General features: G+C 50.6%; 1 protein-coding gene across 7 annotated transcripts in view; it reads left to right on the forward strand.

The window, feature by feature from the left end:
- Positions 1 to 505: 505 nt before the first annotated feature.
- Positions 506 to 16,840, forward strand: part of Slc28a1 (solute carrier family 28 (sodium-coupled nucleoside transporter), member 1) — a 57,148-nt gene continuing 40,813 nt past the window's right edge. For 2 of the 7 annotated variants that reach the window (XR_391350.1, XM_011250875.1), the window contains exons 1-10: positions 506 to 775; positions 1,668 to 1,815; positions 1,910 to 2,114; positions 2,760 to 2,871; positions 3,722 to 3,810; positions 4,838 to 4,929; positions 9,284 to 9,467; positions 12,105 to 12,246; positions 13,398 to 13,511; positions 14,949 to 15,026. Coding sequence is in view for 6 of the 7 variants with exons in the window: in XM_011250875.1 (XP_011249177.1) it covers positions 2,776 to 2,871; positions 3,722 to 3,810; positions 4,838 to 4,929; positions 9,284 to 9,467; positions 12,105 to 12,246; positions 13,398 to 13,511; positions 14,949 to 15,026 (795 nt within the window). In the remaining variant the exon portion in view is untranslated. Of the gene's footprint in view, positions 776 to 1,667; positions 1,816 to 1,909; positions 2,169 to 2,332; positions 2,473 to 2,759; positions 2,872 to 3,721; positions 3,811 to 4,837; positions 4,930 to 9,283; positions 9,468 to 12,104; positions 12,247 to 13,397; positions 13,512 to 14,948; positions 15,027 to 16,840 lie in introns of those variants that run through there. The other 5 variants (XM_006540978.3, XM_006540977.3, XM_006540976.4 and 2 more) reach the window with 5 other exon arrangements.

Here is a 16,840-nt window from a genome sequence, read left to right on the forward strand (position 1 = left end):
GTCACATGATCTTCTTCAAAGTGTTCCATGATCCAGCACCTTGCTTTCTCATGCTTGTGCCTCCCTTCTCTGGCCTGTCAGGGTAAGTGGGACCTCAGAGAACCATTCCCTCAGCAAACAAGAGAGCAGCAGAGGGGGCCAGTGAGGCAGTAAGGGACGAGTCAGAAGCAGGACACCCACCCCACCTCCAGCTCTCTGTCCATCCCTGTGGTCTGCATCCCAATCTCTCAGTCTCCCAAGCCCCTGTGCCCCAGAGAGATTTGACTTCCTGGGTGAGATCCCTGATGGCCACTCCAGCCCTGAGGGGAGCAGCCTGGGAAGGGCACAGGGCACCCTGGGCCGTAAGTGGGGAGCAGGGTGCTAAGACATCAAAGGCAGCTTCCAGCTTGGCAGGGAGCCCACCCTCGGCAGTCCACAGATTAGGGAATAAGTTAGTTTAAGAGTCCAGGGTGAATCGAGATCTTTGGGCTCCCAGCTCAAGGTTCATCCTTGTTTAGAAGGCCAGAGCCTCTGAAGCTGCTGTAAGGAAGGCTGTGAAGTAGCTTGCTCTCTCAGTGAGCCTCTGCCGGCTTCTGGGCACCAAGAGGAAGAAAGAGCAGTGTGTGTGTGTGTGTGTGTGTGTGTGTGTGTGTGTGTGTGTTTGTGTGCGCGCGCGCACGCACAAGAGGAGCCACTGAGAACAGAGGCATCAAAGCGGATAAGGTCCTTTCCCTTCATTGAGGCTGAGGGGGGCTCCTTCAGTATCTGCTCTGGCCCCATCCCAGTCTTGCTCAAGGTAAACATTTATCTTATGATCAAGGGGACCAGTGACCTGACAGTGGGTATTGTATCTCGAGATACAATATACGTATGTGTCCATGTGTGCGTATATGTATCTCCAGATACAATATACGTATGTATCCATGTGTGTGTATATGTATCTCCAGATACAATATAGGTATGTGTCCATGTGTGTGTATATGTATCTCCAGATACAATATAGGTATGTGTCCATGTGTATGTGTGTGTATATGTATATTCAGATAAGCAAGTTGTGAAAACCCTGCAACAGTACAATTTCCTATTGGAAAATGAATAACAAAATAGTGTATACTTAAGGGGAAATAAGAAAAATTCTTAGGCTCTGTATATTTCTATAACACCTTCATGCTTCATTCCGCATGACCAGGGGTGTGGAGATGCACACCTGGAATCCCAGTATTGGACATGTGGAGGCCAGAGGATTGGGTGTTTAGGGCTAACTTCGGCTACATAGCAGGTTCAAAGTCAGGCTGGGTTAGATGAGACGATATTCTCCTAACCCCAATAGAAACAGATAGTTTCTAAGAACAGGGGGTACCACTTATGTCCAGCCTCTTCTTTTCCATTTTTCCAAAACAGCCAGTGTATGCCTCTGTGTGAGGCATCTTTTGTATCATAAAAGATAATTAATTATTAAAGAGTGTGCATCATCAATTATTAAATCCTGTCAGGTAAGTTTAAATTTAGTTTGAAGACTGTAGATGAAAGTGTTGTCCCCCAACTTTGCACGTGTAACTCGGGTGTCACTCTAGGAAGAAAGGGGAGAAGGAAATGGTGTGATTTTGGCTTGTTTCTGCGACTGTGTGATGCTTAGCCCCGAGCCACCACCTGTTTGTGATAAAGACAGCGCTTTCAATATCTTCTAGTTTTGGAAAACGAGTCGCCGATACTGTGAGAAAAGGAGGCTGAGCCACAACACGAAGACACATTTCCAGGATGCTGACAGAAAGAGGAGGGAGAGAGTAACCAAGGTGGCTTCCCAAAGGAGGCGTCCTGGAGCAAGGCCAGGAAGAGGTTGGTTTGGGAAAGGGCAGCAGACAGAGGGCAGGACCACAGAGGACCCGGCTTGAGTGAGCCAGGCTACCCCATCATGCTTTTTCTGAAACAGGCTGGGGTCCCCGCCCCTGCGGTGGCCCTGAGCTCTGGGGAAGCCCAACCTACTTCAGTTTTGGACTCTGCCCAGGAATTTCCACAGAAGTGAACAGGCCAAAGCCCAAGCAGGTTGGACCCAGCCCTCCCACAGCAACCTGTGCTTCAGTCAGTCAGTTCTTAACAGTCAATCCCTCCTGACGCTGCCTTCTCACTACAAATCTGTGAGTAGTGTGGGCTCCTCTCCTCTCCGTACAGCAGTGAATGCGAGTGCCCAGGTAGCAGGCATCCCCCAGCCCTGGCTGCATGCTCCACATGCCCTCTGAGGGTCTGTGTCTGGGGAAGATCTGCTTAGCCAGCTGCTGTTGAGTAGGGAAGGCCTAAGGTGTGGGCAAGAGAGGGACCGCAGTGGGGAAACGGGAGTTTGGGCTCTCATTTGCAGGTGAGCTAACATCTAAAAGCAGCTTCACTGAGAATGAGGAATGTTCGGTTTTGAGTGGAACAGTCCTGGGTAGCGCTGGCTTCAAGATGGATGAAATGAGCACTTCCTCCCCTGCCAATGATTTTCACCGGTTGTAGGAAGTAAAGATAACTAAGGGCTCTTTTCTGAGCCGTGCCCACACCAGTGCCTACGCCATCCCCTCTTTCCCTTCCTGGTGACTGGTGACTAAGGGACAGTTCACTGTTGGAGCTTACAAGGACTTGCATCTCCCAGGATCAGGAGAGAGGGCAGAAAGGGTGTCTCTCCCACTCTCCCCTTCTCTCTCCCTCTCCCTTTCCCCTCCCCCTCGCCCTCCCTCTCTGGTTCCTTTTCTCTCTCCTGGCCCTCCTTTCGGCTGTGGACCCTCTGTGACATCTTTGTCTTTCAGCTGAAGAGCCTAGCACATGGCAGACGACACACCGAGGCAACGAGAGTCCATTTCCCTCACACCTGTGGCCCATGGCCTGGAGAACATGGGGGCCGAGTTCCTGGAAATAATGGTCTGTCCTCTTCCCCTATAGCACCTCCTCAGCCTGACTGGCATCTCACAGGGGTGTGGGGTGGTGTGGGGCTCAGCTTGATTGGCATCTCACTAGGTGGGGTGGCTCAGTTTGACTAGCAGCTCATAGTGGGAGGGCCCCTCAGCTTGACTGGCAGCTATGGGCTGGGGGACTGTGTGTTTCACTCTGTGCTCTGAGCTCTGCTTGTGTAGTACCTCCCCAGCACAAAGCACCCCCTTTATTTCACCCCTTAAACATGTTCTGAGTACCCACTGTGTGATGTACCCACTGTGTGCTGTCAGCAAAGGTCCCAGGAGGGAAGAACATCTGGTCTACAAGATGAGAGGGGAAGCAGATGATGGGGTGGGGTGTCCTTGGCATTTAAAGAACTTGCCATCTTGTCTTGGCTCCCCAAAGGCCAAGCAGAGGACTGAAAAGCTTGACATGATACCTTCTGCCCTCCCTCCCTTCCCTAACAAGGCTCCCTCTTCTTTACCAAGTGCCCCCTAGCCCCCTACTTGGACAGTGCAGTAAGAAGTGCCCTGGAGTCATGCAGTGGGGCGGGCCTGCCTGGGATCTTCCTTAAGGGTTTCCTTCGGGTCTCCAGGAAGCCAGAGTGAAATGCTGAGGCAGGATATGTCTGTACATAGTAGATGCTCAATGCATGCATTGAAGAATTTAATTAAGAGGCACCCCATTTCCCATGCAGCAGTCCAGTCTCTATCTCAGTCTTCTCATGAGGTGCTTGTGTGTGCATGGGGCTGCCAGGGTCTTCCTTATCTCCGTGCTCTTCAGCCATAGTTGTCCCTTGGTGGGAAGGCTGACCCTGACTGCTCCCTGTCGGCTTTAGGAGGAAGGCCAGCTCCCACACAGGCACTCAAGCCTGCCAGAGGGTGGAGGCAGCAGGAGCAAAGCAGTGTGGAAACCCTTCTCCCGATGGTAGGTGATGTCTGTGAGGGCATGGGGAAAGCTGATGGAAGCCTGGCCAAGGGAAGTCAAGGGTTGAGCCAGGCCAGGTGCTGGTACCCAGCCAGGATGTAACCCAACACAGACACAGGGCTTCTCAGGCCTCCCTGCAACCTCCCTCATTTGCCTACTACCCCATTCAGTTGTTGAGCTGCTTTGTGAACTCCGGGGCTCAGTTTGTAGCACTCCTGGACCAGGCCAGACTCCCCACTTTACACAGAGGTGAAGGGACCAGCCCACAGGGTCTGGTGTGCGCCTAGAGGGTCCTGGCTGGCCGAATTCTGCTCTGAACAGAGCAGGAAGAACACTTCAAGGACAGGGTGTGATGGTGGTGGGACGTCTAGCTGTTTAGGGGGATTGGAGAAGATACACCTCCCCCACATGAGGATCCCTGGCAACAGTAGCAGAGGGTTGAATCTCCTGAGCAACCACTGTGCATCTACTAGTTGCTGGGCCAACAGGACCTTCGAGATTTGGGTAGCAGCCCTTCCTCTATGGACACACAAGTGACCAATGGACCCCAGGCCTAGAGTCCATTCTGGACATCGGAGGCAATGAGGATGGCCACCTGCATATTTTCACGTGTCCTTTCAGGCACTGAGGACTCAGATGATAAAGGTCCCTGTCCAAGGGGAGCCAATAGTTGAGAACTGCTTGGTCTTACTCAGTGGGCAGGTAGAAGCAAGGAGGAGGTTGGACAGCCATGAATCTGTCCTTCTGAATGGCCACAAGCCTCTACCTATTGGTTAGTTCCTTCTCTCACCCAAGATCAGAGGTGGCCCTGTAGAGTGACCTCAACCCCCAGCATGTGCAGAACCATGGCTGTGTCTTTGGACTGTGGTTGCTTTTCAGCCTTGTAAGGTAGCATGGACAACCCTGCCGTATTCCATTACCACTCTGGGAATATACTTGAGTAGCTTCTACCTGCAGGTTTTGGGGCTCCCCTCTGGGGTGAAAGTTTCGGTTGGGTACTTATGAGCCCCGGCCATCCTCTCCTCAGGAGGAGTCTGCAGCCGACTGTGCAAGCGAGAAGCCTCTGCAGGGAGCACTGGCAGCTGTTTGAGTGGATCAGCAAAGGCCTGCTCTCTACTGGTAAGCATGGCTCATCCTGTCTCACTCAGGAGACAGTTACTGCCCCCTCTGTTCTTTGTATCATGAAGCAGGCTCATCCACTCACCCAGTCAACCAAGAAAGTTTGCTGAGCACCAATTCAGCCAACTCAAGATAGGAGCTCAGGTCTCCTTCAAGCCAAACTAGAATCCATTCCCAAGTCCTTCCCCAGGACTAAGGGAAAAACCTAAAAGTGCTCACACAAAACAACAAGCCATCTATCTGGGAGGGTGTTCCTTTCAGGTCCATGGTCTTGGGTCACCTGGATAGAGGGGAGAGCAATGAGTATTGAGACCCTCCCAGACCCCACCCCTCAAAGCACAAAGGTCAGGGAGCAAAGGTGAAGACAATCAGGGTGTGGGCTTTGATAGCCTAGTGTAGCTGGGGCTAGGTTTCTGAAGGGTGCCCAGCCTGAGTCTCCTGAGACTGGAAGACTCCGAAAGGCCTGGTTATCAGGAGTGAGGAAGGTAGTTGATATACTCAGGAACTTGGATTTGACTCTGAAGTACAGAGATATCATGGATGGATTTAGACTGAGGTGTGTCCAGGTTGACATCACACTGCGAGACCAAAAAAATGGCTGCAGGAGAGACAGAGAAGTGAGTGAGGCCCCAGCATGTGTGAGGATAAAGTAAAGGACAGACTGGCTGAGAATGGAGGGAACGATCAGTGCTTGACGACCCTGGGCGGTGACCAGTGTACAGGATGGAGGAGGTCTTAGGTTAAGGCTGGCCCAGCTTCCTGCTTGGATGATGGGGACACAATGGTCCCTTCTACAGAGCACAGATGAAGGAGATAGTCTCCACAGGGAGAGAGAGATGGGAACCATTTGCTAGGGGTAGAACAGTCTAAGCCATGGGCAGGTGAAGTTGTTTCCAAAGGATGCTTGAAGAATGAATTGAGGAATAAGTCAAGGACAGCTACATGTAACGAACTCAAAAGCCAATGCCTTCCGAAAGGGAAGGGGAGGGATAAGGGCTGAGCACTGCCCACTGGCTTAGGGACAGGGATGTAAGAGGCTCATATCTAATGCTAAGAAAACAGAGGCAGGCCCATGTCTGAGTTCCATGCCAGCCAGCTCTATACGGTGAGGCCCTGCATTTGAAAAAGAAAAAGAAAAAGAAAAAGAAAAAGAAAAAGAAAAAGAAAAAGAAAAAGAAAAAGAAAAAGAAAAAGAAAAAGAAAAAGAAATTGACAGCCTGGCCTACATAGAGAAACCCTGTCTCAAAAAGCCAAAACCCTAAAGGAGGAAGAGGAGAAGGAAGAGGAGGAGGAGGAAGAGAAGGAGGAAGAGGAAGAGGGGAGGGGGAGGGGAGGGGGAGGGGGAGGGGGAGGGGAGGGGAGAGGAGGAGGAGGAGGAGGAAGAGGAGGAGGAGGAAGAGGAGGAGGAAGAGGAGGAGGAGAGTTGTTGGTTTGTTTTTGAGACAGTCTTACCTTGTAGTTTAGGCTGGCCTAAAATTCACTGTATAGCACAGGCTAGCCTCAAACTCATGGCAGTCTTCCTGCCTTAGATTCCTAAGTTCTGAGACTATAGGCATGAACCACCATTCCCTACTGAGAGATTTTTGTTCGTTTGTTTTTTTTTATGAGAAGAAGGGACCCCTAGGGGTCAGTGTGTGACAGAGGGTGGAGATGCCAGGTGTTATTAAGGGGAGACACTGAACATGTTTGAGCTGAGAGTACATTTTAGAAAGATGAAGAAGAAATGGCCACTGGTGCCTGGAAGACCAAGAGAAAAGGCTAGCCTTATCTAGATAGTGAATTAGAGGCCAGCCTGGGTTTCATTAGACTTTGTATCCAAAACCCAGCACTGCCCCAAACTGGGAATGATGGCATGTCCTGCATCCTGGCACCCAGAGATGGGGGAGGCTAGATCAGAATTCAAGGTTGTCATCAGCTACATGGTGAATTTTTTGCCCTTATGGTATGAGATCCTGGGTTTGTTGTTTGGTTGGTTTTATGGCTACAATTCAAGGTTTTCTTGGCTCTGGGAGAGAGAGAAGAAGGGAGGGAGGAAAGGAGGGAGAAAAGAAGAGAGGGAAGGCGGGAGGGAGGGAGGGAGGAAGGGAGGGAGGGAGACCTTACTGCTGGAAGGGGTAAGGAGAGCCCTTCTCTGCAGGAGCTCCTAGTGAGAGAAAGAGAACTTTATTTCTACAACTTGACACATACTTCAATTTTGTCATTTCCTGAGTGACGGGAGCTTGATTTCTGTCATTCTGGACTATCCTTTCAGAACCCTTTCTCCAGCAGGCCTTAACGACTGTCCCTCAGTATCTACTGACCTGTCTACTTCTGCAACTGTCCTAGCTTCTCTCAGGATAGGTGATTCTGATGTCCCTTTTCTCCACTGTGTACCTGCCCTGGGCCCCCACCTTTCCCCTTTCTGAACCCCTATGTGGGGACAGCGGTGTCTCTTCCAGAGCATATGTGCTTGCTACAGGTGTGCAGAGCTCATGAGTTCTGCACCCCTACAGGCCACACAAAGCAGTCCTCTCTGAAGGCCTATGCCCTGTTGGGGCTCCTCTCAGGAAGCAAGGCCTGGGTTCCTCAGCTTGCCCTGCCACAAAAGCCCTGGGCTTCAGTCAGTTTGTGAGGTTCAAGCCTCAATCTTCCCCTGGCCCCAGGACCATTGTTGTGTCCTGTTCTAAGTGATACGCTAACGGGTAGCAGGTGAGGTGAGACTCACGTTTCTGTGAACTGCTTCCCCATATTTTCCTTTGGTTGGCTAAGCCCTTCCCACTCTGTGAGGCCCTGGATTCTGAAACTCAAAAGCCAGGGAGAAGTGTCTCCCTTCCACTGCTGCCATGTTCCTTTTGTGAGGCAAAAGCATAGACTGGCTCAGTGGCTCACAGGAGAGTCAGGCCATGGAAGAGGGAACTCTAGGAAGAAAGCTGTCATTGGTGAGACTAGGAGATGGCTCCATTAGTAAAGGGCTTGACATACAATACCCATAAAAACTCCACCATGAGTCTGATTGTCATTTCAGGTAGAGATGTATTAATAGTGTTGTGGGGTATCCATCAGAGAAGACTACTCGGACACAGGTTTAAGCTAATAGAAAGTTTTTATTAGCTTGCTGGTGACTACGCTGAGTGTTTCAGGATCCCAGTGTAGCCCTGGGCTTTTCTCAGGGTGAATGTTTAAGCACAAAAATTATGTCCTGAACTGACATACTTCAGCTAACAAGAACAGCTAGCCAGAAGCAGAACTACAGAAGCTAAAAAGCAAGGTGAGTCCATGTAGAGACTTTCCCAGCACCATGGACTTTGGTGAATTAGGTCTTTGTTCTCATTTCGGCAGGTGGTGCTGTCTTTGTACTGAGTTTTATGGCCTGAGTGGTACTTCCATCATGGAGTCAGTCATGCTAAGGTCTAAAGGGGCCTACTAAGGTCTGGAGCCCAGTTAAAGTAGAGTTCTTAACTCCACAGGCAGGCAGCAGCATGGCAGGGACTGTGTGGGTTCCAGGCCAGGAGACAGAGTCAAGTTCCTTTTCTTAGAGGTTTCCGAGAGAGGACAGTCACATGCCATGTAGTTAATGAGTAGTTCATAGCGTGTGCTTGTAGTCAGGTTGCCTGAGCAGCAAGGGAAAGGGGAAGCTATCCTGCTCAGTGACTGTGGGGTCACAGCAGGGGGCTTATCAAGTTCCCAGAGTCCAGTAACTTGAGCTTGCTGAACTCTGAGAAGTGAGGACTACAGACCCACAGACATAGTAGGGCGCCTGCCATTTCTTTTATAGCAGCTGTGAGGGTAGGGGAAGAAAGAGGCTGTTGAAGATGAGTGTGACCTACCCAAACCTAGCAACACTGTGCCCACCGATACATAAACAAACAACACACACACACACACACACACACACACACACACACACACACACACACACACACACTGTGCGGGGTAGTGGTGGTGGTCATTGATTGACAGATAGGCTGGAGGTGCTATCTGGAGTCATATAGCCCTGACTTATCCAGCCTGATCCTCTGTCCACCTAGCATGGCTCTGGCCAGGTACTCGCTGGATGCCGGTTACATTGTTTCAGTCTCTCTCAGTCTCTACCTCACTTTATAATGTGCAGAGGCCCCTTTCAGACATTTGCAGGGGCCTCAGGCATGTTGGGAAAGCTTCCACCACTGAGCAGCCCCCTCAGCCCCCTAATAAGCTTCTGATCCAGTAGGAACAGGTGTTTTCACTTCTGCACTGGGAAAGCGAGGCTGGCAGGAACTGAGCAAGTTCCCTGCCCTTAACGCTCTGGGTGGACAAGGCAGAGCCGGGGGACTGGGCCACAGGGTTTAAGAGCAATGTCTTCTCCTGGTGAGCCTGCCATCCACTCCTCCTGCAGCATACATCGGCTTCTTGATCGTCGCCTGCCTCCTGGACTTCCCGAGGGCGCTGGCGCTGTTCGTCATCACCTGTGTGGTTCTCGTCTTTCTGGCCTACAATCTGCTAAAGAGGCTTCTGGGGTCCAAGCTGAAGAAGTGTGTGAAGTTTCAGGGCCACTCTTGCCTGAGCCTCTGGCTGAAGAGGTGAGAACACCCTCAGCCTCAGAGCGTGCTCCGTCCTGCCTGTCCCCTGAGCCCTGGGCAGAGGTGCTGGGTGGCTGCAGAAGCTTTGGCCAGCTCTGTTTCAACAGGTTTTTTGTTAGTTTCTTTGCTTTGATTGTTGCACCCGGTAACTGAGGGCTAAGGGCAGACTTGTGAGAGTTTCCTATATTCAGAGAGTCTGGCCACCAAGCACAGAGGCCTTTCCTAGATGTCTTATTAGGCAGATCCCCTGGGGCTAGCTTAACTCCCCACTACAGAGACCCTGGACATCCCTGGAGCTCCATTCAATAGGCTACATACGTTGGGCCAAGTGCCAACATTTTAAATTAGCCCCAGGGCACTCTGATGTCATTAGCCAGGGCCCTGAATAATAGTTTTGTGTTTGATCCCTGGAGTCCGAGGTGGAAGGAGAGAACAGACTCCTAAAAGTTTTCATTTGACCTACGTACACACACACACACACACACACACACACACACACACACACACACACACACACCGGTACGAAATCATTCTCTTAATAGACCTAGGGTTAAGAAATAGCTTGGTGGCTAAAAAAAAAAAAAAAACCACCACTGTTGCAGAGGACCCTTGTTTGGTTCCAAGCACCCACAATGGATGGTTTACAGCTGCCTATAATTCCAGCAAATACTCAGGCCTTAGCAGACACCTGCACTCATATACCCACTCCTCCCACATACATAATTGAAAATAAAATAAATCTTAAAAAAAAAAAAAAGCAGCTCTGGAAACCACAAACCACAGAGATACCATAGAGAGGAAAGGGAGGCTAGAGTGTCAGACCCCTGCCATTCTTTTCTCTTGCTATTACTGAGCACCGCAGACAGAGCAATTTATAAAGAATAGAGGTTTACTTTGGCTCATGGCTTTGGAGTCTGAGAAGTCTGAGAGCTCGTGGTTGGCATCTGTTTGACCTTATGCTTCAGCTCATGGTAGCAGAAGGGCAAGCAAGGGACGGTGGAAGAGATAAAATAGGAGAGGCCACTCAGATTCACACTACCCGTCTGCTCTCCACAGTAGCTAATGCAGACTAACCCAGTGGAGTGAGCGTTCCCTTGGACCCCCTATGATTAACCACTTTCTTCACGAGAGGACCTAATTACCTCTTAAAGGCCTCTCCTTCTAGCACACCGACAGTTTCATTTCACCATGAAAAATCAGACATCGTGGTGAGCACCTATAATCCCAGCACTTTGGAAATGGAAGCAGGAGTTTGAAGCCAGCTTGGGCAATAGAAGACTCTGTCTCAAAACAAAATAAATCCAACATGAGTTTTGATGGGAAAAACCACACCCAAGACATAGCACCCCCTACCCCTAGCCCAACCCCTGCTTCTCACATACATGACATGGCTTCTTATCCAAATTGTTCAGTCTTTACTTACATCAACAGGAGAGTTCAGAGTCAAAAGTCTCATCTGACGGTCAGGGCAAACTCCTCTTAGCTGTGAAACTAAGGAAAACAAGTTCTCACTTCCACAACACGGCAGATGGGTAGGACGCCGTCCAAAGGGGTGAGAGAGATAAGAAGGCGGGGTGACAGGACCCAGGCAAGTGCAAAGGGCAAGAAGGTGAGATCCTATTTTTTTTAACTTATCTTGATATATTTGTGTGTGTGTGTGTGTGTGTGTGTGCATGATAGATGTGGGTGGCTGTGAATGTGCATGTGTGAATGCCAGAAGACAACTTTTGGGGGTCCGTTCTCTCTCTCCACCACGGGGAGCTGGATTCAGATCATCAGCTTTATCTGCTGAGCCAACTTGCCAGCTCAACATTTTAAATCTTCAGACTCCAGAATAATTTTTCACTCCAGGTGCTGCGTCTTGGGCATCCTGGGGTGGCTAGACAACTCAGTCTTGTGGCTTTTCTGGGCTCAGTCTACAGAGATGTTCCCATGGGCTGGGATTATATATTAAAGCCTGTGGCTTTCCTGGTCCAATGTTGCCTGTTACCTGCAGATCTACTAAGGCTACTCCAGAGTAGTCTTATTTCTGCCACACGCTTCTACACCCTCATTCCCAAGACTGTTCCCAGCATCCTTTGCAGTCTACTGGAGGAAGCCAGCCTCATAGTTCGTGCATCCTGTGTATCTGCAGAAGCAGCCCTGTGTGGAGAGCTGGGATTCAGTCAGGGATTACTATCTGTGCCTTCTACAGCGGTGGCATATTAAACTGGATATGAGGCTAAGAGAGAAAACTCCAGAGAGCTACAGGGTTTCTCTGGCACATAATGCTGAATTCTGGTTGGCAAATACTATCCCAAAAAACCACTCAAGAGGATAGCAGGGAGTTGGGCCTGGAATTGCCAAGAGCCAGGGAGATGATTGTGCCCAACACTCTGAGTAAAGAACCCATAACCCACAGGGCATTGGGTAGAATCCCTGGGCCACTAAGGGTGTGTATGTGGGTGCCAGCATGTGCGTGTGCGTGTGTGTGTGTGCATGTATATGTGCACATGTGTGTATGTGTGTATGTGTGTGCGTGTGTGTGTGTGTGTGTGTGTGTGAGAGAGAGAGAGAGAGAGAGACAGACAGAGAGTCTTAGAGAGAGAGAGATGTTACGGCTGATAGCTTTCTATCTCTCTTATCTCTCTCCTACAGAGGTCTAGCCCTTGCTGCTGGCCTGGGTGTGATCTTGTGGCTATCTCTGGACACCGCCCAGCGGCCGGAACAGCTGGTGTCCTTTGCAGGGATCTGTGTGTTCCTTGTCCTTCTCTTCGCTGGCTCAAAGCATCACCGTGCTGTGAGTGTTCAGCTGGCTACCCAGGCTGCGAGCCAGGGGATGCTCCCTGTGGGCTGGGGCTGGGGTGAGATGGATGCTCCTGCTGGGAGAACAAACACCTGAGGTTCATCGGAGAAGAGCAATGTGCACTGGGATAAGTTCCCTGTGCAGCTGTTAAGGGACATACTGGGACTGAAGACCCTAAGTGGGAAGTTATCCATCTAAGCAGAAGCCTTTGAATTCCCCAGGGGACAGGGAGCTTTCTGGGGAGGACTGCTGATATCATTCCAAACTCACAGGCTGCTGGGGATATTTGTCACCTCGGTCATAAACGTGTTCCTCGGGTCTTTGGCCTCAGGAGTCACCTTACCCCAGAAGATAGGAAACCTGAACTTCCGGTTCCATTAGAGAGTCCAAGGGTATCCTGAAATCATTAGCTTACAATAGTGGTTTGAGGTCAGCTTCCCTAACCAGGGGTTACAACATTTTCTTGGAATATACTAGAAACACTGACTCTTGGCCTTGACTCCTCCCATATTGAGTTAGAAATTCTGGGGCAAGGCTGGCCCAGCAAGCCCTTCAGGTAACTGGTATACATGATGTCCTGCCCATGCATGAGGGAAGTCCCTGCTGTACTGGCTGGCTGGGCTCTTCTCTCACTGTCTCCATGGCAACCATAGAGCAACCATGCCCCAGAATCAGGACCCCTGTGTGCTTCAGAGTGTGGCTGCACTAGTGTCCGATGCTGTCCTGTGAGGTCAAGGATACATTCTGTGCTGAGTGAGAAATGCAGCCCTAGGGCCTGGGCTCTTCTATGTCACTCGGGCCATCAAGAGACCTGAGGTCAGGGTTGCTGAGAGCTCATAGAGGTCAGCCAGTGAGGGTCCAGGCAGACAGACGTTGTACACTGAGCTGGAGAGGAGCTGGGCCTGGAGACCAGGCGAGCTGCACATCACCCTGCAGAATGCTGTACTGTTTCTGCTTCACCTGCCGAGAGCCTGTGTAACTGTTGGCAGCAGACCCAGTGCTAGGCTGGACCCAGACTACTACAGGCAGGACAAAGCTCCTTATGTTCTTCCTGCATCCACCCCACCCCATACCATACCCTGCAGCGAACCTGTGAATCCCCCCCAAGCAGCTCAGCTCACTAGGACCTTTCTGTTGGCTGGCAGGTGTCATGGAGGGCTGTCTCCTGGGGCCTTGGGCTGCAGTTTGTGCTTGGACTCTTCGTCATCAGAACAGAGCCAGGATTCGTTGCGTTCCAGTGGCTAGGTGACCAGATCCGGGTGTGTATGTCGGGCCTGCTTCTGGAGACTTGGGGAGAGGCCACTTGATTCAGGGAGATAGATGTGGAGGTCACAGGGAGATAGTTCGGGACAAAAACGACTAGGACTCTATATCTGGGTTGAGAATAGGGGCCTGGCCAGGGGCTTGCAGGGGCCACCAGCCCAAGGTTCCCCAGTCCCTCTCATCTTTTCAGAGGCTGGGTCTGGTGATGGAATGGATTCCCAGATGGTGAAGTTCTTAGGGTATGCAGATGCCAGGTCACGTGACCTGCTGTTTTTTTTTTTTCAGTGCCTTGAGATGTAAATGAGTTAAAATTGCTAACAACAGAAACCTTTAAAAATCTCATCCACTTGGCATTTGAATTTAGAAATGTTTATTGAAGTCATGTTTGGTTTTCTTTCTTTTATTTTTTTTTTCAGCTGCTTTTTTTTTTTTTTTTAAGACGGCTCTCATTATGTTTCTATTGCTGATCTGGATCTCATTCAATAGACCAGGTTGGCCTCAACTTTACAAACATCTACCTGCCTCTGCCTTCCAAGTGCTGGGATTAAGAGCACATGCTGCCATGCCTGGCTTACATCATCTGGTTTTTATTATGCTGAGTTGTTCCACTTAAAAACTCTGGGAGCTGGCCTGGCTTAGTGTGTGTGTACTTGTGCATGTGTCTGTATATTGCCATGGTGTGTAGCTGTAGGCATGCATGTATGTAAAGGTCAGAAGACAATCTTGGGTGCTGTTCATCAGGCACCACCCTCTTTCTTTTGAGGCAGGGTCTCTCACTGGCCTGGAGCTTGCCGAGTAGAATGGCTGGTCAGGAGTCCTGAGGGATCCGCCTGTGCCTGCCTCCCTGCACGGGGTTATAAGCACCTACCACCACACCTGCCTTTTTTTTTCAAAGCTATAGATTTCTAGGGATCATAGTGTAGGTCCTTGTTATGAGGCAAACACGGCACCAGCTGAGCCATCCTCATAAATTTCAGAGGTTGTCCTTCGTTTTGCTTTTTGAGATAGTACCACTGCCAGGATTGCCTTGAACACCTGGCAATCCCCCTGCCTCAGTTTCCCAAGTGGGATTGCAGGCAGGAGCTGCTAGTCCTAGCTCTTTAAGTTATGGATTTTGTTTTTTGTTTTTTGGGTTTTTTGTTTGTTTGTTTGTTTTTGACAATGTCTGGTGTAATCTGGGTAGCCTCAGACTCACTCTGATAAAGATAAATAACATAAAGTCTACCATTATGATTCTTGGTCTCGTTACCTCCATTAACACAGAGGCCGCATGTAGGGACCATGTTTCAGAGGTACATCTTGAGGCAGGAAGGCCTTGGCAGCCTTCTTCCACCTGTACTGGGCTGAAGATCTTGCTCACCCCAGCCTGAGTTCCTGGCCATGGTCCCTGCCTCCCTTCCCAGCCCCATTCCCTGTATTTCTGTTTCCTCCAGGTCTTCCTGAGTTACACCGAGGCCGGCTCCAGCTTCGTCTTCGGGGAGGCTCTGGTCAAGGATGTCTTTGCCTTTCAGGTCAGTTGACTGTTGCCCCAGCAAGGGTTGATTGGCACTTGCTGCTCAGGTCCCAGCTGTGGGAGCCAGCTAAGCTGAGAGGAGGTGAGCTTGGGTGGGGAGGGCTCCTGTGGGCTCAGACTAGTGCCTAGGAAGCCAAAGCCTGGGGCCAGGAAAGACCCAGCATCCTGTTTGTTGGATGATAACTGGTAAAACGTGAGGAAGTTTGCTCTTTCTGCATTATTTTTCTTAAGCACGAGTCACCACTTGACATAGCTGCTAGAAGGCTGAGAGCAAGAAATGGCGGGGGTGGGGGTGCTGAGTGACAACCCCGATGATGCGGGGACACTGGATCCATAAATACTGTTTCCTATCAGGCTCCTTCACCACCCCTCATAGCCAACCTCCTCCACAGGCTCTGATTCTTGCACCTCTCCTCCTTCCTCTCTTCTCCTTCCCCCTCTCTCTCTCTCTCTCTGATCACTCAACACTGCGTCTACAGTCATGTGAAGTATTATAGCCGACATTAAGGGTAAAGCCATCCTTCTGTTTTAAAGACTCCATTGTCCCATGGCAGAGCCCAGCTGTAGTTTAAAACAGAGCCGTTCATGCTGGGGACACTGCTGATGTTCCCCCCACCCCCTCTGCTGTTCTGGATGGAGCTGTGATTATATTTCTTCTCCCTCCGGGAACCGGGTAAGCCTCTGACATACCTTGGCTAGTGAGGACTTTAGTACAGGCCCCCCTTTTGTATAGCTTTACAGCCTGAAGCTCACTCCAGGCTTACGCTGCGTTTCCAAAAGCCGGGCAGAGAGAGTGGCAGCCTGGCTCCAGTTTTTCTGCCTCTGGTGCCAAAGTAACGAGGACACGAATCACGGATGCCAGTCTAGACCACTAAAGCCATGGGGGGTGTCGCACAGGCGATGTGGTAGGTTCTGGAGTTTCTGCCTTTCTACTCTGCTGGGGATGATGAACCCAGGGGGCTTCCAGCTTCTTCTGTAGACTTCTGGGCTCACGTAGAGCCAAATGAAGTCCAGACCATCCTTCTGGACATGAACTCTGACCTCTTACTAGCTTTTCTTAGCGCTCAGTGCCTGTTATGCCAGCAATCTCTTAAGGAAGATCCAGCCTGCCCAAAGGGTTTGAATGATGCCAGTGCCGTAGGGAAAAGGAAAGCCTCAGGTTCCTAGAGTCTGTCTGGCCCTGGGCAGATTTGCCTCCCCCCACCCCATGAACTATTGTGTATAAAGATATCGAAAGACAGCCTTGGCTATCCTACAAGCTCACCCAAATACCATCCCCATAGGGTGTGGGGACTGCTCTCTCCATATCTGCATAGCCAAGTAGTGTGCACCCAAAGGTCCAGTGGGAAGAGGTAAACATCTGCTGAGGGTAACTTCTTGAGGGCATCTTACGGTAAAGCCCCACAGCTTCTCAGCTTTAAATAGCACACAGTGGTTCTACCTCCAGTGTGCAGGGGTCACGGGCGTGAGACAGACGCAGAGCCTGTAGTAGAGAAGCTGCCACCAGGGATGATGAGGAGGACTCCCTAAGATATGGAAGAGTCCCAGGATGTGGAGGACTGAGAGGTGCTGGAGCCAGAAGCAGGAAGATGCAGTGGTGAGGGCAAAGGCTCAGAGGGACGCTGGGGTGTGAAAACACCTGGAGGGAAGCTGGGGGACAGCCTCTGGGTTCAGCAGACTCTGTTCCAAAAATGTCTCAATGCCAGGCTGAGGCATCTGAGGGTCTTTTGTTGAGTCTGTTTTGGGCTGTGTTTTGTTTTGAAACGGGGCCTGGATGTAGTTCAAACTGGCCTCAAACTTGTGATCTTCCTG

This window comes from Mus musculus, chromosome 7, assembly GCF_000001635.26.
Source record: "Mus musculus strain C57BL/6J chromosome 7, GRCm38.p6 C57BL/6J".
In the NCBI taxonomy this organism is placed as follows: domain Eukaryota; kingdom Metazoa; phylum Chordata; class Mammalia; order Rodentia; family Muridae; genus Mus; species Mus musculus.